At 62.1% G+C, this 18,101-nt stretch overlaps 1 protein-coding gene and 1 long non-coding RNA gene across 2 annotated transcripts in view; both read left to right on the forward strand.

The window, feature by feature from the left end:
• The first annotated feature begins 1,413 nt into the window (after positions 1-1,413).
• LOC134561724 (uncharacterized) lies at positions 1,414-4,475 on the forward strand. The gene is made up of 3 exons (XR_010082972.1): positions 1,414-1,867; positions 2,329-2,663; positions 3,426-4,475. It is a non-coding gene; the product is annotated as an uncharacterized LOC134561724 (long non-coding RNA).
• A 5,822-nt stretch (positions 4,476-10,297) lies between these two features.
• FOXO6 (forkhead box O6) overlaps positions 10,298-18,101 on the forward strand; it is a 35,798-nt gene continuing 27,994 nt past the window's right edge. The window contains exon 1 of the mRNA XM_063419191.1: positions 10,298-10,738. Coding sequence (XP_063275261.1) covers positions 10,313-10,738 — 426 coding nt within the window. The 5' untranslated portion in view covers positions 10,298-10,312. The remainder of the gene's footprint in view (positions 10,739-18,101) is intronic.

The raw sequence follows: 18,101 nt of genomic DNA on the forward strand, positions 1-18,101 counted from the left end.
GGGGCTGCTCCCCGCGCTCCGGCCGGGCCGGCGGTGCCGGCGCTGGGCTCCTCTCCCCGCTCCCACTCGGGTGCAGGAACACCTGGCTGCCCTGGGAAAGGTGGGCTCCCGGCAGGAGGGGCGTCCCTGACCCCAGCTGGGGCTTTGGCAGGTGAGGGATGAGCCTCATGGGCAGGTGTGTGGTGTTTCCAGACGTGAAATCCTCCCAGAAATGCCTCCCGGCGCCGCCGCTGCCTGCTAAAGCTCTGCCTGGGTTTCACAGCACCGGGAACAATGGAGGAGAAATTCCCCAAGCACCCACGGGCTGCCCATCCAGCGGAGAGAAGGAGGGGAAGGAGCGGCTCAGCACAGGGGGAGAGGGCAGCCCGGGTGGGGACTGGGCACGGGGTGCGGGCAGGCTGGGACCAGGCTGGCATCGGGCACAGGACACAGCTCTGCTCGCTGAGCTGGAGGCAGCCCCGGTGGGGAGAATCTCCTCTCTTTGAACACGCAGCAGGCAGGCCTGGGCTGAGCTCGATGGGAAGGACCACAGAGCTGTCCCTTAACATGGAGCATATCCCTGCCATGGAGAGTGTCCCTGCCATGGAGTGTATCCCTTCCCATGGAGAGTGTCCCTGCCATGGAGAATGTCCCTTCCCATGGAGCATGCCCCTGCCATGGAGCATATCCCTGCCATGGAGAGTGTCCCTGCCATGGAGTGTATCCCTTCCCATGGAGAGTGTCCCTGCCATGGAGAATGTCCCTTCCCATGGAGCATGCCCCTGCCATGGAGCATGTCCCTGCCATGGAGTGTGTCCCTGCCATGGAGAGTGTCCCTGCCATGGAGTGTGTCCCTGCCATGGAGAGTGTCCCTGCCATGGAGAGTGTCCCTGCCATGGAGTGTGTCCCTGCCATGGAGAATGTCCCTGCCATGGAGTGTGTCCCTTCCTGTGGAGCGTGTCCCTGTCATGGAGCTCAGCCCTCTGCATCACAGAGTGGTCCTGAGGCACTGGGAAGCCCCCCACCCTCCTGTCCCCAACCCTCTGTGCCCCCAGCTCGGGGCTGTCCCCACTGCAGTTTTTCCTGGGGCCGTGGCCTCTCTGACTGCGTCTCTGCCTCTGGAAGGGCTCCCCCATCCACAGCCTGTCCTGCTAGGAGCTCCTGCTCTCCCAGCAGGGCTGCCCAGGGAAAGTGGAATGCTCAGCACCTGCTGGGTGTGGGCACAGGCATGAATGCACTGCAGGATGCCAGGAGTACAGGGGCCCTGGCCATCCTCCCCTCTGGTTTCCTGGGACCTGTGCAGTGCTGTACAGGGATGCTGTCAGCTCTCTGTTACCTCGGGGTGTCAGACCCACCTGGATCTGGTGCTGTGGTTGGGTGAGACTCCCTTGGTGACTGCAGGAGCCGGGTTTGAGCCTCTGGTGGCAGTGACCTGCTCCTTGCAGCCAAGTGTCACCTGATCACACCAGGAAATGCCCTGAAATGGCCGGACACTGACCATGCTCACACTGTCCCCACATCTTCTCTCACTCCTCACCTCACACACTGAGGGACACCACGTTCCCCCACCATGGAAAGTGCCAGCTCTGCCTTCTGCAGGTGCTTCATCCCTGCCTGGAGCCTCTCTCTCTGAGGGGCACAGAGAGGAGGCTGGGCTGTGGCTCGCACCATGTGGCACCCAGCCAGTGCTGAGGAGCAGAGGCAGCCCAGTGCTCTCCTCCAGGGCAGCAGGGAGCACCAGGGAGCCTTGGTCCTGCCAGAGTGGCCACAGGGTTGGCTGCCCCCATGCAGTGTAGCTGGGAGAAGGTCCTGAGCACTGCCACTGGGCGCTGGATCCCAGCTTGTGCAGAGCAGGACAAGGCTGGACAGCATGGAAAGGCATGGCAAGGTTTGGAATGAGGGTTCTTTGGGGCTCTTGGAGGATTTGGGACGTTCCTGTCCTGCTCCTGGCTGCTGTGGGGCACAAGGTGCTGTCTTGGAACCGTGGGGCAGGAGGGCTCTGCTTCCAGAGGGGGCCTGATTCTGCTTCCAGAGGGAATCCAGCTCTGCTGGCAGAGCAGGGCTGCCTGGGGTCGATGAGCAGGACATCCAGGTTGGGGGATGGAGCCTGTCCCAGCTGGGAGAGCTCTGTCCCCAGTGCAGGTGTGTGAGTGCTTGCATGGAGCACCGTGTGTGTGTGTGCATGGACAGGTTCGTGAGCATGGGCACACATGAACCCATGGATGTGGGTGTCAGTGAGTGTCTGTGTGTGTTACACTTCTGTCTGTGCCTCTGCCTGTGCTCCTGTGTCCTGCTCTCCTCCCTTCTGGGCAGAGAGGGTGAGATTAACCTCCAGATCCCTCCTCCCAGCATGTGCTCCTGCTCCCTCCCTTGGAAATGCCGTTATTTAGATGAGAAAATATGGAAGCGCCTTCAGTCGCTGCTCAGTGACCTTCAAAACCATCCAGCAAATTGGGCTTGGACGCCGAGCCAGGCCAGATGGCCCTTCTCAAACACGCTGGCCGTGCAAACGGGGTTTTACTCCTGGATCCTGCTCCTGCTGCAAGGCAGCCTCGTGAAACGGCGCGCTCAGTCTGTGCGCTGGGAAGGCAGCCACGCCGCCCGTGCCGAGGGGGAGGCGCTGGGGCACTGCCAGGCGGGGCTGGGGAGGGACAGAGCTGGCTGAGCCCGGAGGCTTTGGGGTGGTAATTGAATTGTGAAGCTCAGAGTTGAGTGAGGGGGGATCCCAAACTGGAGGGGAGAGGGCTGGAGGTGGGCACCTGGGGCTGTGTCCCACCGGGATGGGTGTGGAGGTGGAGGGTGCTGGGAGACAGCTCTGGTGCTGGAGCCTGCAGGAGTGATGGGATGGCAGGGAATGGGACCAGGCCAGCGGGGACTCCTGAAGGCCAGGAGAGGAAAGAGAAAACCAAAATACAGTCAGGGAAGGGAAGGGAAGGTTTGGGAAGGGAAGGTTTGGGAAGGGAAGGTTTGGGAAGGGAAGGTTTGGGAAGGGAAGGGAAGGTTTGGGAAGGGAAGGGAAGGTTTGGGAAGGGAAGGGAAGGGAAGGGAAGGGAAGGTTTGGGAAGGGAAGGGAAGGGAAGGGAAGGGAAGGGAAGGGAAGGGAAGGGAAGGGAAGGGAAGGGAAGGGAAGGGAAGGGAAGGGAAGGGAAGGGAAGGGAAGGGAAGGGAAGGGAAGGGAAGGGAAGGGAAGGGAAGGGAAGGGAAGGGAAGGGAAGGGAAGGGAAGGGAAGGGAAGGGAAGGGAAGGGAAGGGAAGGGAAGGGAAGGGAAGGGAAGGGAAGGGAAGGGTTAAAAGACCTGTCAGAGCTGAGCCTCTCTGGAAACATGGGAGACAGCTGGAAAAGATTTAAATATCTATTTGCTGTGTGTCTGGGAGCTGTGGGTGCCAGGGAAAGGTAGTCTTATTTCTGATAATATCTGGTCTGACACACTCAATGTGTTTAACAGTTTTCAGTTCACTCAGGCAGATGAGCCTAACTAGGAAGCGACCACGCAGGGATTCCAGGATGCTTCATTAGCATGCAATCTGGAGAGGAGTGCTCTGCCTCTACATGCAAAGGGAGGCTGAAGCTACTGCAGAAGCTGTGACTGAGGGATCCATCTCCCAAAATCAGGGCTGAACAAGCCTCTGGCACGGATGCCATCCTGCAGGGATGTTGGGGACCCCGGTGCAGTGGCTGGAGGAGTGCTGGGGCTGAGGGCCCATTGTCACACGCCCACATTGGTGACCAACAGCACCACCTCCCCCTGTCACTCCTGGTCTCTCACCAGTCCCCTCCCTTGTCTGTCCTTGGTCACCAACGAGAGGCACAGGGGGAGGTGGATGAGGCTGGTGATTGCCTCCAGGTCAGCAGCATCAGGAACACGGGGCAACTCTTCCACACAGACCTGGGAATGGAGGGAGGTCCTCAAGGAGCTCAGCTGCTGATAAATGCTTCCCAACGGGACTGGCATGGCCTTGCTGGTGACCTGAGCCTCTGGCAAGGGTTTCATGCCCTCACCTATGCGAGGAATCAACCATATCCCCTAAGGTCTCTTGCCCAGAGGTCCTCCCTTGGGTACTGGGGGACTCTGCCTGAGGGGACAGGGACTGTGACAAGCGCCTGTGAGCTGTCAGGGTGATGCTGAGCCCAGAGGAGCTGCTACAGCCTGTTGGTGTGGAGACAGGGAATCGTGTGCTGGGCTGCAGATCTCCCTGCCCCCGAGCTGGGCCATGGTGGCTGTGCCAGAAGGGGAGATTAGAGGCTGAATGAACTTGTTCCACGACATGCACCATTTTCTATGCAGCAAAGGTATGTTTAATCACATGGAATTGCTGCCAAGAATTAGCATTGAAAGCTATTATTAGGCATTGCTATTATTAAAGAACAGATTTCCCCCTAAATGCTGTTCTGGAGCAAAATCCAATACTGGAGTGCGCACCAAAGGTTGATCGGAAATTTTCTGCCAAAGGTTGGTCAGCAATTTCCCACCCAACCAGTACCACATGAAAAATGAAGCCATGAAACTATTCCTAAAGGATCTGTCTGTCTTTCAGCAAAACTCCAGCCCTTCGAAATGTGACCATTTGGGTTTTCAACTAAAAAGCCCCAAATAAATTCTTGAAATTTCCCCAAACAAATGTATGAAAAGTTAATCCCACTGTGACACCCTTGGTTTGACACGATGTGACCTTGAGCATGTCCATGAAGAGGGGACAAACCCTGCTGCTGCTGTGCCTCGTGCATGGACTGAGGGTCCAGCATCAGTGGAGATCAGTGGAGAATCCAGCCCTGAGGTGCAGCCCCCCCTCTCTTTCCCAGCAGGATAAAGGCAGATTGCCTTCCCTGTCACTGCTCTGGGGAGTGAGGCAGGTGCTGGTCTCACCTGAAGGGCTCCCTGGAATGGTTTTCCATCAGAAAACAGGGGTTTGTTGGAATCAAATCTTTCTCTGGGAGCTTGTCGATCTCGCTGCCATTTTCGCAGGAAGAAGCCTCGCGGAATCACTTTGACTTTCTTGTTTCAGCAGTGTCAAAATGTTTATTCCGATCATGTCAAAACACGGAGTTCATTTCAGGAAAGTAAAAAAATATTTCATTTTGACTTTATCATTTCCTTCACTTAACTTCCACTTTATGTTCCGTGAAAGTACTTTTTAATAGGCGCCGCTTGAGCTCTCCTCGCGCCACGACATCCCGCGGAGGGAGCGGCGCGGGAACGTCACACGTGGCGTTTCTGAGGCCCCAAATTAGCATTTGGGGGGATTTTCATTTCACAAGACGTGCTGCACGTGCTGCTCTGCCTCCCAAAGAGGAGCAGGCACCTCGCACGCTGCTGTCTTGGTGCTTCCTTCCCCTCCCAGCTCTTTGCAGGCACCCAACGACTGCTCTGCTGCTTCCCGTTGGGGGTCTGCCCTGCACCCTGGAGCTGCTGGGATGGTGAAGGGGATGGGGGCTTCAGGACAGCCCTGAGGTGTCAGTGTAGGGGGCTGGGAAAGATAGAGGGTGTCTGCGTGGGATTTTGTGGGAATCAGTCTGATGGAGATCCTGCTGGCCTGGTGGGGTGCGATGGGAGGTAGCACCAGCACCAGGGGAGGACACAAAGCCTTGGCTCTGCCCAGAGGTGCTGGGGGAGGGAGGAGCTCAGTCTGTCCTCCTGGGATCTGGAGAGTGAGGAGATGCCTGGAGCAGCAGCTCTCCATCTCTCCTCCTGCTGCTCCTCTGGCTCCTTCTCATTGCACGAAACTCTCCCTTCAAGTAGGTGGGTGTGATCCCCCAACACTGTCCAGACCCTGCTCTTCCAGCTCCCCCTGCCCCCCTAAAACCTACCCCTAACCCAGCTCTGCCCAGACTCTGCCCTTGCAGCTCCCTCTGACTCCTAACCCTAACCCTAACCCCAATCTTAACCCTAACCCAGATCTTAACCCCAACACTAATCCTAACACGGGGTGGCAGATGCTGAGGAGCTGGAAGCCCTCCTGCTCACACCATTCTGAGACCATTCAGAGCGGTTTTGAAGCAGCCAAGGTGCTGAAGCATCCACCAGCCCACAGGCATTGGAGTGTTGGAGCAGCCACCAGTGCTGGTGGGCACATCTCCAGTGCTGTCTGTGGGTACAGACAGGGCAGGTCCAGCCCTCCTTGTGCCACGCTCACTGGCAAGGAGCAGCTCACAAGCACGTGGCAGGATGTGTTGGATCTGCTCACTTCATCTCCTCTGAGCTCCTGTTTCCCTTTCAGCCTCATTCTTCCCACCACGGAGGTGCTGGGCACCTTACCGAGGCTGGGCACATCTGTGTCACCCCTTCCCTCCCTCTCCTGAGTTGTGATCTTCACACAACAAGCCATAGTGTTGAATGGCTTCATCATCATCAGGAGCAAACTGGTTCGTGCCCCAGAGCTGGGGGGCAGAGGGGCAGATGGGCAGAGAGGGGGAAGCACAGCATTCCAGCGGAAACCTTTGTCCAGGTGCTGCTGGAAGCCACCAGGGAAAGTAGGGAGCAGGGGATTGCTTCTGGCAAGGGCTGCACTGGCATGGGAAGGATCACAGAATCCCAGAATATCCTGAGTTATGGACAGGGAACCCACAAGGATCACTGAGTCCAACTCCTGGCCCTGCACCTCACCAATCCCACCCTGTGCCTGAGAGCATTGTTCAAAGGATGTTTGAGCTCTGTCAGGCCTGGGGCTGTGGCCATTCCCAAGGATCTTAGGGATTTGTGTGCCCAGACCCTGCAGCATCATCTGCCCATCACCTCCCTCACTGCTGCTGCCCAGCCAGCTCTGCTCTGCTCTTTTCTCCTGGCCCTCTGTGCCCATGCTCATCCCAGCCTCTGGAAAAGCAGGGTGAGAGGTAGGAGGGTATTGACTCAGAAAGATCTCTGCAATTCCAGGTAGAATTTCACCCCACAGAGCCCCAGCTTCCCCAGTGGGCCCCTGAGATCTGGGATCAGGCAGCTGGGACCAGGGGTATGCTGGGCTCTGGGGGACAGAGGTGGCAGCTTGGTGCCCCCAGCTCTGCCCCCTGGCCTGTCTGTCCCCACGGGGTGATGGCTGAGGAGGCAGAGTGATAATTATCCAGGGAAGGGGGGGGCTGAGCCAGCCCCGAGTTTGTGCTGGGGGCAGAGGATTCACCATCCCCCTCTGGGTGTCCCAGCCCTGAGTGTGCCTCACACCCAGGAATGGGGCCAGCTGCCCCCAGGAATGCGCTGCTCCACATCCAGGGGATGAGCGAGGAGGTCAGCGATGAGCCTTGGGCAAGCCAGGGATGGGAGCACCACGGAGTGGGAGCAGCTTTGGTTGTGGGGAGCCACAAAGCTGCCCAGCCTGTCACCTTCCCCACCGGCAGCCAGGCCTGCCTGGAGGGGCTGGCCCTGCCGTGCAGGTGGGGAAACTGAGGCAGCAGGTGAACGAGAGCGTGTTTCTGCAGCACTGGGAGCTGCTAAAGCTCCAGGGTGACCTGGCAGCGTGGGCAGGGAGCTCTGAGTGCCATCCCCAAGCGGTGAGGTGGCTCTGGGTGAGGGCAGGGAGAGGCACCTGCTGCAGCAGAGGAGGGAAAGTGCAGCGGGAGGAACCGGGAGGGAGAGGCACCCACGCAGCAGCACGGGAAGGGCTGTGCAGCCCGGGACTCTGCAAGGCTCGGCCCTGGGGAGCTGGGCTGGGAAAACAAGGCTGGGAGAGAGGGTGAGAAATGGGGGAGGGTTTTGTCAGAGAAAGGCAGGACTGAGGGAAAAAACATCCCTGGGCTCCAAGTGGGCAAAAGGCTGCAGAGAGAGGAGGGAACAGCGGGCCCTTGGGCAGAGGAAGGAGGTCATGGGTGTGAACCACAGCGAGGGAAATTCGGGACAGATCCCTGGAGAAATGGTCTGGGGAGGAGGGAGGCACCACTCAGGGCCAGGGGATTTTGGGGTCAGGTCTGTGCTGAGGTGTCAGCCTCCCTGGACCAGTGACACCGGGAGATGTGGGGCTCGGCCAGGAGGTCCCCAGTTGCAGGGAACACACCCCCTCAAGCCCCCAGCTGCTGGGATGTGCCTGCAGGGACAGCTGGAGCCTCTGCAGCCATCACTGTCACTGTAGGTTGTGAAACAGAGCACTTGTCAAGTCCTGCCTCTATATTGTATTATATTTATTATATTATATTGTATCTATTAGATTATATTATACTTTATTATATTATTAGAGCTGTCAGGCCGAGCACTTCCAGGCTGGAACCATCAGCTCCTCAGTTGCTTGGGTAACCTCAGGCTGTCCCTTTGGGCCAGGAATGGGGCTGCAGGAACAGGATTGCACGTGACTGTGGCATGAAAGATGCTGCTACAGGAACAAGTGGTGGCACCGAGGGTGACAAAGACCAGAAGGATGCAGGGAACTCAGTGACAGCGTTACCCAGGCATGGCTGGTGGGCAGGGACAGGTCTGCAGTGGGGACGGGCAGAGCGGGCAGGGTGAGGCAGGAGGGTCCCTGAGGTGGTGGGGAAGGGACAAAGGTGGGGGACACAGTGCTGCTGCTGCAGACACCTCTGTCCCCAGTGCCAGGGGTGTGTCCCCAGGGATGTGTGAGGAGGGGGATGTTGGGGCGCAGGCAGTGAGGTGGATGTAGGGGGCAGGGATCAGGGGAGTGTCCCCAGTGGGTGCCGGGTGAGAGCTGCAGGTGGGCGCACGATGCGGGGTTGGCATCCCCGTGGGTGCCGGGCTGTGGGAGGAAATCGCGCTGTCCTCCTGCCCTGCCGGGGCGGGTGGGCTGCGCGGGTCCGACCCCACGGTCAGGGCATGCCCAGTGGGGACATCACCGGGGAGGCAACCGGCTGACGGGCCCGGCGGGCTGCGGGCAGGACAGGCCCCGAGGGGCTGGGGTCGGGACTGGGATGGGGGTGGCGATCAACATCGGGGTCGCGATCGCCCCCGACACGGGGGGCGTGGCCAGCACCAAGGGGGCGCGTCCCCCACGGGGGCGGGGCTTGGTGGCGGTGGGCGGGGCCCGCCCGGGGTCTCCCCGACGGCGCTGCGGGGGCGCGGCCGAGGCGGGCGGGGGCGTGGCCCGTAGTAAAGGGGCGTGTCCCGCCGCGCGGCCGCGTTGCCCGGGGTGACGCGCGGATGCAGCCGGCACCCGTGACGTCACCCGAGGGGCGGGGCCGCTCCCCCCATTCATCCCCCCCGCGCGCGGAGCGTCCCGCCTGCGCCCATCCAATCAGCGGGCGGGGGGGCGTGGCCGCCGGGCCCCTCCAGCCAATGAGGCGGCGGCGGCGGCCCGGGGCAACAATGGGGGGCGCCCGGGGCGCACGTGGGGCCGCGGCGGGGCCGGGCGGGGGTCGCGGCCCGGGCCGGGCGGGGGGAGCGCGGTGCCGGGGCGCGGTGCCGGGGCTCTCCGCTCCGCTCCGTCCCGCCCCGCCGCTGCCCCGCCAGGCGTGGGGGCACTCCCCTCCCCCGCCCTCCCCCCGCCCCTCCGGGCCCTCCCCCTGTGTCACGGCGGCGCCCGCATTCGGGAACGGGCACGGCGGAGGGAGGGAAGGAGGGAGCGAGCGAGCCGCGGCCGCCCCAGCATGTGGCCCGCCCGCGCCGTGGCGGCAGCGCGGCGGCGGCGGCGGCGGCGGGCAGGTGCGCGGCCGCTGAAGCGGAGCGGGGGGGCGTAGGGGCGGGAGCCGCCCGCCGCCGCCCTCGCCGGCGCTGTCAGGTGCGTGCCGCCCGCCAGCATGGCTCCGCCGCGCCGCCGGACCTAGCGCCGGGCCGCCCGCGGGAGACTGCGCCCGCCGCGCCGAGGGCTCCCCACTATCTCCGTCCCGCTTCTCCCCGCCTAGGTGCCCCGCCGCCCGGCCCCGGAGCCCGCCGGTCCCCGGCCGAGGATGCCGCCCGCCGCCGCTCGCTCCGGTTCATCTGTTGCTGCCTGACCGCGCCGCCAGCCCGATGGATGCGGCCGCCCCCGCGCCCTGCCCGCCCGCAGCCGCCCCGCTGGCTACCGAGCCGGGAACCGCTCCGGAGCTCCGCGGCTGGTAAAAACCAAACCAAAACCAAATCCGAACCAAAAAACACCCCCCCGCTTCGGCCCGGACTGGAGAGGCGGCCGAGGACCATGCAGCGTGTCCCCCAGCTCGGCGCTCCCGGCGCGGTGCCGGGCACAGCCGCCTCCTAGAGCCACCGGACCCGGGGCTCCCCCGGACTCGGGGCTCCCCCCGCCAGGACCCGCGCACCGAGCGGCTCCTCCTTCCCTTCTCCCTCCAGCCGGGCAGGGAGCCCGCCTTCGCACTTCTCTCCCTCTCGAGATTTTGGGTTTTTGTTGTGTGTTTGGGTTTTTGTTTTTTTTTTCGGGTGGAAACCGCCCGTAACTCCGGGGGGGGCTGTGGGGTGGCAGCGGGGAGGCGACCATGGAAGAGAAGCTCCAGGCGCATCAGGTGGAGATCGACCCGGATTTCGAGCCGCAGAGCCGTCCCCGCTCCTGCACTTGGCCTCTCCCCCACCCCGACTTGGCGGAGGAGGAAGATGGGGGCGCGGGGGGAACCCCGGCGCTGGCGGCCGGCGGGGACGGAGCCGAGAACGCGGCGGCCCCGGTGGAGCGCAGAGTCGCCGCCGCTCCCCCGCCGCCCCCCGGCGCGGATGTGGGGCAGCTCCGCAAGGCCAAGACCTCCCGGCGCAACGCCTGGGGCAACCTCTCGTACGCCGACCTCATCACCAAAGCCATCGAGAGCTCGCCGGAGAAGCGCCTCACCCTCTCCCAGATCTACGACTGGATGGTGCGATACGTCCCCTACTTTAAGGATAAAGGAGACAGCAACAGCTCCGCCGGCTGGAAGGTACCTGACCCCCTGACCCCAACCCCAGCGCAACTTCGTGCTCTCTCCTGAAGGTGTGCCGGAGCTTGGAGGTTTCTCCCTGGGCAGCCGGAGCTTGGTGCTGGCGGGGAGGTTTGGGGGATCCCCGCCGTCCTCGCAGCTGGGGCGATAAGGGCTCGGTCAAGTTTTGGGGAGAGCTGGTGCCTCGTGGTGCTGTGTTTTGGAGCCGGGGTAAGCTTTTGGAGCTTGTCCCTGCGTCACCCGCCGGCCTCGGGCTGAGGCTGGGAGCGGTGCCGCCGCCCCCCCGGGAGGTCAGGGCGAGGGACGGCGACGGGCAGCGGGGTCGTGGGCGGCTGTCCCCGGTGAGAGGGGACACAGTGAATGCCATCCCCGAGTACCGCGATACACTGAATGATATCCGCACCGCCACGGCTCTCCTGGCCCTGCCTCTGGGGACCCCGGCCGTGGCAGTCCCCGCGTGCCGGTGGCGTGGCCGGACAGCCGGAGGCAGGGCTGGTCCCACAGCTGTCCCCAGACTGGCTTTTACCCGGTGCGTCCCCGCCGTCTAAGCCCCCGCCTTCCCCGGGGCCGCGTCCCCCTCCCGGAGGACCAGGCAGGCAGCACAGGGTCCCCGCGGCTCCGAGCTGGCATTCCCGGTGCTCGGCTGGCACTGAGGGCGCCTTAGGCATCCCTGGCGCGGGCAGTGTTCCCCTCTCTGTCTGTCAGAGCTGGGGATCCATGGCACCGGCCAGGGCAGCACCGGTGAGGGCACAGAGGGTGCTGGGTCTGGGGTCACCCCTGCCCCTCTGGCTGGGCTCTGCACCGAAAAGGGGGAAGAGATCGGCTGTGTCCAGATGGTGTCAGTAAAAAGGAGCCAGTTTCTCTTAAGTCCTCCCCTAAGCCCTGTCACCTCCGGTGTGATTAGTGTGTTAGCAGGCTCCGGGGGCTCCCGCACCAGCCTAATGGCCCTGGCACGCGTGTCCTGGCTCCGTCGGGGGCAACCAGGTCCAGCCCACCTCGGGGGGTCCTTCTTGGGTGCAAACGGGGCTCTTTTGGGGAGGAAGGCTGGACTGTATGGCACCTGTATCCCGGCTGTGGGAGCTGCTGTTGTGTGGAGGCTGGGCACCCACTCCTGATGAGGGCTGAGGACAGCTGGTGGCCCTCGGTGCAGGAAGGGTGTCAGGGCTCTGGAGGTGGCAGGAGGTGGTGCCTGTGTGGGGCCTCTCAAACCTGGTGTGAGATCTGCACAGCCCTGGGCACGTGCTGGGGAAAAAGGATCTCCCAATGTTTGCATGCCATGGGGACAGCAGGGGACATGCACTGATGGGCTCTGGAGATGTGTCAGAGCTCTGGACCTGGGGCTGGGATGAAGAGTGAAGGGATTCCCAGGCAGTCACACGTGTCACTGGGGGCTTCACGTTGCGTGGTGTGCAAGGGGGGAGCACAGGCTCAGAGCCCAGCTGTTGTCGGGCACCAGGGTCATTTTCAGGGGCTGCTTGCTCAGGTGGGCTCCTCTGTGTTCCCCCGTCATGCGATTCTCTCCCCTTTCCTGGCCCATCTCTGGCTTGGAGCGCCTCTGCTGTGGCTCTGGGCAGGTGGCTCTGCTGCCTGGGCTGCACTGCTGGGGCTGCTCCCTCCTGGCAGCTTTGCACCAGGATTTGAACCTCCCAGCTGGGCTGAGGACTGCCCTGTGGAGCGCCCTGCCCACCCTGCCTGCACTGCGGGCTGCCCTGGAGCCTCTCGTGGTGCTGCAAGTGCCCAGTGCCCAGCTGGGGCTGGTGCTGTGAGGGCTGCCAACAGCCCACAGTGACAAGCAGAGACCCTCTTTGCGTGGTGGTTTCCTCACACACCAGCATATAAAGGGTTAAACACCTTCTCCACAGCCCGTGGTCCCTCCTGGCTGTCCCCTGCTCTGAATCCCCTCGGTGTCCCCTCCCCTGGGTTCTGGGGTTGCCCCCAGGGCTCTGGGCAGGGTTTTCCCTCCAGCGCCAGGCCTGGAGAAGCACAGCAGGGCTGCAGCTTTTCATTGCACGGCAGAGTCAGAATGAGGTCTTGGCTGCTTCTTTGGTTGGTTCCTTCACAGCCTCTCCGTGCTGGACAGAGCAGGATGGAGGGGGCTGGGGGCCTGCCTGAGGGCACAGCGTCCCCAAGGGCATCGCTGCTGCTCAGGCAGGACTTTGTGGGACCATGGAATGCTTTGCGTTGGAAGGGACCTTAAAGCCATGGGCAGGGACACCTTACACTATCCCAGGTTGCCCAGAGCTGTGTTTGATCTGGCCTTGAACACTTCGAATCCCACTCTCCTCCAAACCCTCTCTGCCTTGCTGTGGCACTGGAGGGACCCTCACAGCCGGATCCCTGCCTGCCTCCAGCTGGCAGTGGGGATGCTGAACGTGCCCCTGGCTGTGGTGCCTGATGTGTGTGTCAGGAATGTGTGCCCCAGGCTGGTAGTTGTCTCTTGAAAGGGAAGGCTTTTGGCAGGGGTTGCATTTTGGGGTCAGGCCTCTCCTTCCCCACCAGGCTGCACATTGCATCACGTGGTTTCATAAAATCATAGAACCTTGGCATGGCTTGGGTGGGAAGGGACCCTAAAGCTCATTCCACCCCCTGCAGTGGCCAGGGACACCTTCCACTATCCCAGGTTGCTCCAAGCCCCATCCAACCTGCCCTTGGTCCCTTCCAGGGACAGGGCAGCCACATCATTCATGGTGACATAAACTGAGGGACAGAACCCAAACCCCCCGGCCATGCCCAGCCTCAGGATCAGCACCAGGACCTGCCTGGGTCTGATGGAGAGCGCAGTGGGGATGCTCTGGCTGCTGATCCTCGGGAAGTGCATCCCCCCACGGGCTGAGCTGGCTTGTCGGGCTTGTGCACCAGGAGCTGCTGCTGCTGCTTCCCGATGCAGGGCAGCGGGCGCCCGCTGACTGACAGTTCTGCTTAATTAGGGAGTTGTTATTTTATCAATTCCAAAGCGCTTGAAGTTTTCTGCTCCAGCTCACGCTTTCCTCTTGTTAATGGGAAACCAACACCCTCCGTCAGAAAGGCAGCGGCACTGATGCATTTTAAAGGGTTCTGCTTGCTCCGGTTTGACATCCAAAATATAACAATCAAGCCATCAGCTGGTGGATGCCTGTTTGATGCGGCTCTGACAGCGCTGAAAACCCTAATTTCCCAGCCCTCCCTCCACCTCCTCCTCCTTTCCATTGCCGGGTTGGTAGCGTGGCGGCTGTGCCTGGCATGGGGGCCGGGGCTGCCGTGCAGAGACACCCCCCTGCCGAGTGCCACCGTCCTCCTTCGGGGCAGAACGGAAACGAATTAGGGAGGAAAAGGGGTGGAAATGATGTGTGAATGTTCTCATTGCTGCTCGAGGGTTTGGGGGTTTGGGGTACCCGGCTGCTTCCCCTCCCTGCTGCTCTGTGCACCCCTGAGCTATGGCCAAGGGGGGGTTTGCACTGGGCACCCCGAGGATCCTTCCAGAGAGCAGCTCCTGGCTCTGTGGCTCTCTCACTGGTGCCACCCCCTGCCCTTCTCCTCTTGGATGGGGACAGTGCCTCTGGAGCCTTGCCCAGCGTGGCTGGAGAGGCTCCAGCCCAGCGCCTGGGACCGATGGGGAGGACTCTCCCCTCGTGAGGGCAGCCTGAGTGCCACGAGGGCGGGGGTGCTGCCACTGGGGGTGGGAGGCAGCTACAGGGAGGGTGACCTGGCTCTGGGGGTGCACATCAGGCTGGCTCTCATTTGTGCTGGGTTTAGCAGTGTGGGCAGCACCCAGCTCGGGGGGCACGGCCCCAGGACCCCGGCTGAGTGTGGGTCAGGGCTCCCCTTGGGCCAGTTTGGCTCAGCTCAGCTCGGTCACAGATCCCATCCTCGCCATATATGGAGATTTTTCCAGCGGCAGGGAGAGCCCGATGCTCCCCGAGAGCTGCCCTGGGCTGGGAGAGCCCGCTGGAGGAGCATGCAGGGCCAGGGGGAGCTGCCGGCTCCTTCACCTGCAGCTCCTCTGCTCCAGCTCCACACAGCTCCTGGACAAGCCAGCCTGGCTCTCCTGTCCCCACAGGTGCAACACCCCTGGGGTTCCCCTTGTGTGGGGGACCCCCCCACCCTTTCCCACAGCACAGGCAGGGTCCCTCTGCATGCTGGGCTGGGCTCTCTGACCCTTCAGTACCACAGAGTGGGGATCTCCCCTCCTGTCCCCAGCTTCTCCCGGGGATGGGGGAGCCCATCCCCCTGATGTGCTGCAGTGCTGCTGTGGCTCTGAGGAATCCCCTTTTTTCCTTCCCACCTCATTTCTCTCTCTGCTTTTGGAGGTTTTCATCTTCTGATTTTTTTTTTTTCTTTTCCCCCCTCTCTCCCTTCTTCTGGAATCGCTTCTCACGCAGCGCTAACTGCTGAAGTAACACAAACCTGCTAAATGGTCCGGCTTTATGATAGCATAAAAATGATACTACAGAAGCGAGTGGGGCTTTATTAAACCCCAGGGAAAGGCTCCAAATGAACAGCTTGCTCTGCTCTTAGCTTCCTCCCCCCACTTCCCCCTTTATTTTTAATAACCACTGGAATATAAACTAGAGTTAAGATCCTGTGGACTAGAAGAGCGCTTGCAGCCTGGCATTCTCACCATCCTTCCCCCCGTGGATCCCTGTGTGCATCCCTCCCTCTGCTTCCTGGTGCTGGGATGGGAGGAGGACCAGCATCCTGGGCTAGGAAATGGATTTTGTAATTGAAAAACCTTGTAAATATTTTTTAGGGAGGCTTTGGGTGGGGCCAAGCGTGTTTTGGGAGTGAGCTGCGGCTCCTTGGCCGGGCTTCCCGTCCCAGTGGGAGCCTCACTGGGATGCTGCTGGCAGTGGGAGGCCCTTGGGGCTTAGGGACTGGGGTTGGACACCCGTCACCTCCGGGTCCTTGCATGGAATTCACAGGAAGGGGGTGAATGTCCCCTCCCCGTGCATCAGCAAGGTCTGGGCATGGTTGGACCCTCATCCCCCGGCTGTCTTCTCCATCCCTGAGGTTCATTCCAGGCCTCACAGCTGCTGTGTCCTTGGGTCTCCCATGGGGATGCTCTGGAGCTGGGTCAGGGTCTCCCCTCGCCCTGACACCCCCCTGCACCCCGACCCTGTCTGTGGGGAGGCAGCTGCCCCCTGTCCCCTGCACCCAGCACGGTGGGCTCCCTGCTCCCGGCTCACTTTGAATTATCCCGACGCTTCCCGCCGGCTCCCGGCGAAGGTGCGTGATCCGTGCCGAGGTGAAAGGCACTTTGGGTTACGGAAGGACAGCGGAGGCTCGCCTGTCTGCCGCTGAGGCTCGTTTTGGACAGCATCTGTTCATTATTATGTGGTGCCTTGGCCGGGTGCCAGCCAGGGGAACTGAAAGCCCCGGCACAAAGCTCGCTTTCACCCGCGGCGGGGAGGAGGAGGAGGAGGAGGAGGCACCCGGCGCTGGGCGGGGAGCCCGGGGACCCCCCAAGGCAGGCTGGTTCCTTCCTTCCCAGCAGGGATGCTCCAGCATCCCAGGGCATCCCGAGCTGCTGCCCGCTGTGAGGTGTCAGAATCGTAATCAGACTGGTTTGGGCTTGAAAAATCATCTTCCAACTGCCTGCCATGGGCAGGGACAATTTCCACTAGGACATGTCCATCCCTGGGGCTGCTGCTGCCCTGTGGGGTGGGGGTCAGCAGCAGGATGGGGTGATATTGGGGTCTGTGTGGCTGGTGTCCACTTTGTCAACAAGGGACTCATTCTTGCCCTCCCCAGGGCCCCCATGCCACTCCGTGCATCCCTCCATGCCCAGCAGGGCTTGGAGCAGGGGGGCTCTTGGGCTTTTCCACTGGGCTTGGTGGCACTTTGTGAGGCAGGGATGCAGCAGCGATGCCGCCCGGCTCCTGCTCCCTGGGGCCTGTAGGGCCGAGGTTTCCCAGGCAGCCCGGGATGCTGGCAGTGGGATGGCTCCACCCGGATGCCCTGTGCTGACAGGGCTGGGCACATCCCGGGGGGTGCAGGCAGCGGTGCTGCCGGGCACCTGCAGTCTCAGTGGGCACGTGTTCCCTGGCGTTTTCCCCGGTGTGTTCCCTGGTGTGTTCCATGGCATGTTCCCTGGCGTGTTCCATGGCATGTTCCATGGCGTGTTCCCTGGCGTGTTCTCTGGCGTGTTCCCTGGTGTGTTCCCTGGCATGTTCCCTGGCATGTTCCCTGGCGTGTTCTCTGGCGTGTTCTCTGGCGTGTTCTCTGGCATGTTTCTGGCGTGTTCTGTGCCTGTGCCTGGGCTGTGCCATGCTCCTCATGCACTCAGCCCATGCCGTGCAGGAGGATGTGTGTCGGGTGTGCCAGGGCAGCACGAGGATCATCCTCAAACACCTCGGGCTGCCTCCTACTGACCTCTGCACCTCCCTGCTGGGAGCATGGGCTGGTGGCAGTGTCCCCCTGTCCTCGGGGACCTTGGGGGCACAGGATGTCCTTAGGGACACAACGGGACTTGCACTGGCAGCTTTTGGAGGCTGTGGCTGTGTGGGTGGGGGGAGCCCAAACTGGGGCACTGAGCAGCCGCCTTTGATTTTCTTGGGATGGGGGGGAAAAGCCCCACTAATTCAAAAACACACAAAACACCCTCCCCTCCCCAAAATAAAAGAGGCAGTGGCACGGAGGAGAAGAAAGGCAAGGGTTGTTGGCAGGCACCTGGCGCGGTGCCAGCGCGGGGACGCTCCGGAGCAGACATGCCAAGCTGTAATTGCAGACAGGCTCATTTCGAGAGACGAGACGTTTATTTTTAACTCGCGTTAAGGTAATGCACTGATCTTCTGCCTGTGGGTTCAAAAGTTCATCCCTCCCCCTCTCCCCAAAACCCCCTTGGCTCTCCCACCCCATGGGGGTACCTCTGGTCAGGTTGTGAGTGACCCCTGGCAGGCACATCCTGGTCCCTGGCACTGCCCACAGCCTCGCCCTCCTCGGGGCAGCCGCCGTGTCTCCCGGGGAGTCTGGATCATCTCCTGCGGGACTGGGAGGAGGCTGCAGCCCGGCCAGCCCTGGGGTGTGGAGGAGACGGGTGCTCGTGGGGCTGTGCCAGCTCCATGCCCAGCCCTGGCGCTGCTGAGGTCCCCAAGGAATGTGCAGGGGATGGGTGCTGTGTGCCAGGCTGCCAGGTCCTGCTGGGAGCCTGGTGGGAAAGCCTTGCACTGCTCTCAGTGGTGGCACTGCCCACTTTCCAGGCCCCCAAGCACTTTCCAGTCCTGCCCACATGCACTGGTGACTGTGCTGCCCCAGGCATCGCTGGCATCTCCTCTACAGCCAGACTCAGGAGTGACAGGGCAGTGTGGGGGTGGTAGGACACGAGTTTCCCCCTCCTCAGCCTCACTGGGTGCCCCACAGGAGGGTTGAGGCTGTGGACCTGCCTGGC

This window comes from Prinia subflava, chromosome 24 (assembly GCF_021018805.1).
Source record: "Prinia subflava isolate CZ2003 ecotype Zambia chromosome 24, Cam_Psub_1.2, whole genome shotgun sequence".
Lineage (NCBI taxonomy): Eukaryota > Metazoa > Chordata > Aves > Passeriformes > Cisticolidae > Prinia > Prinia subflava.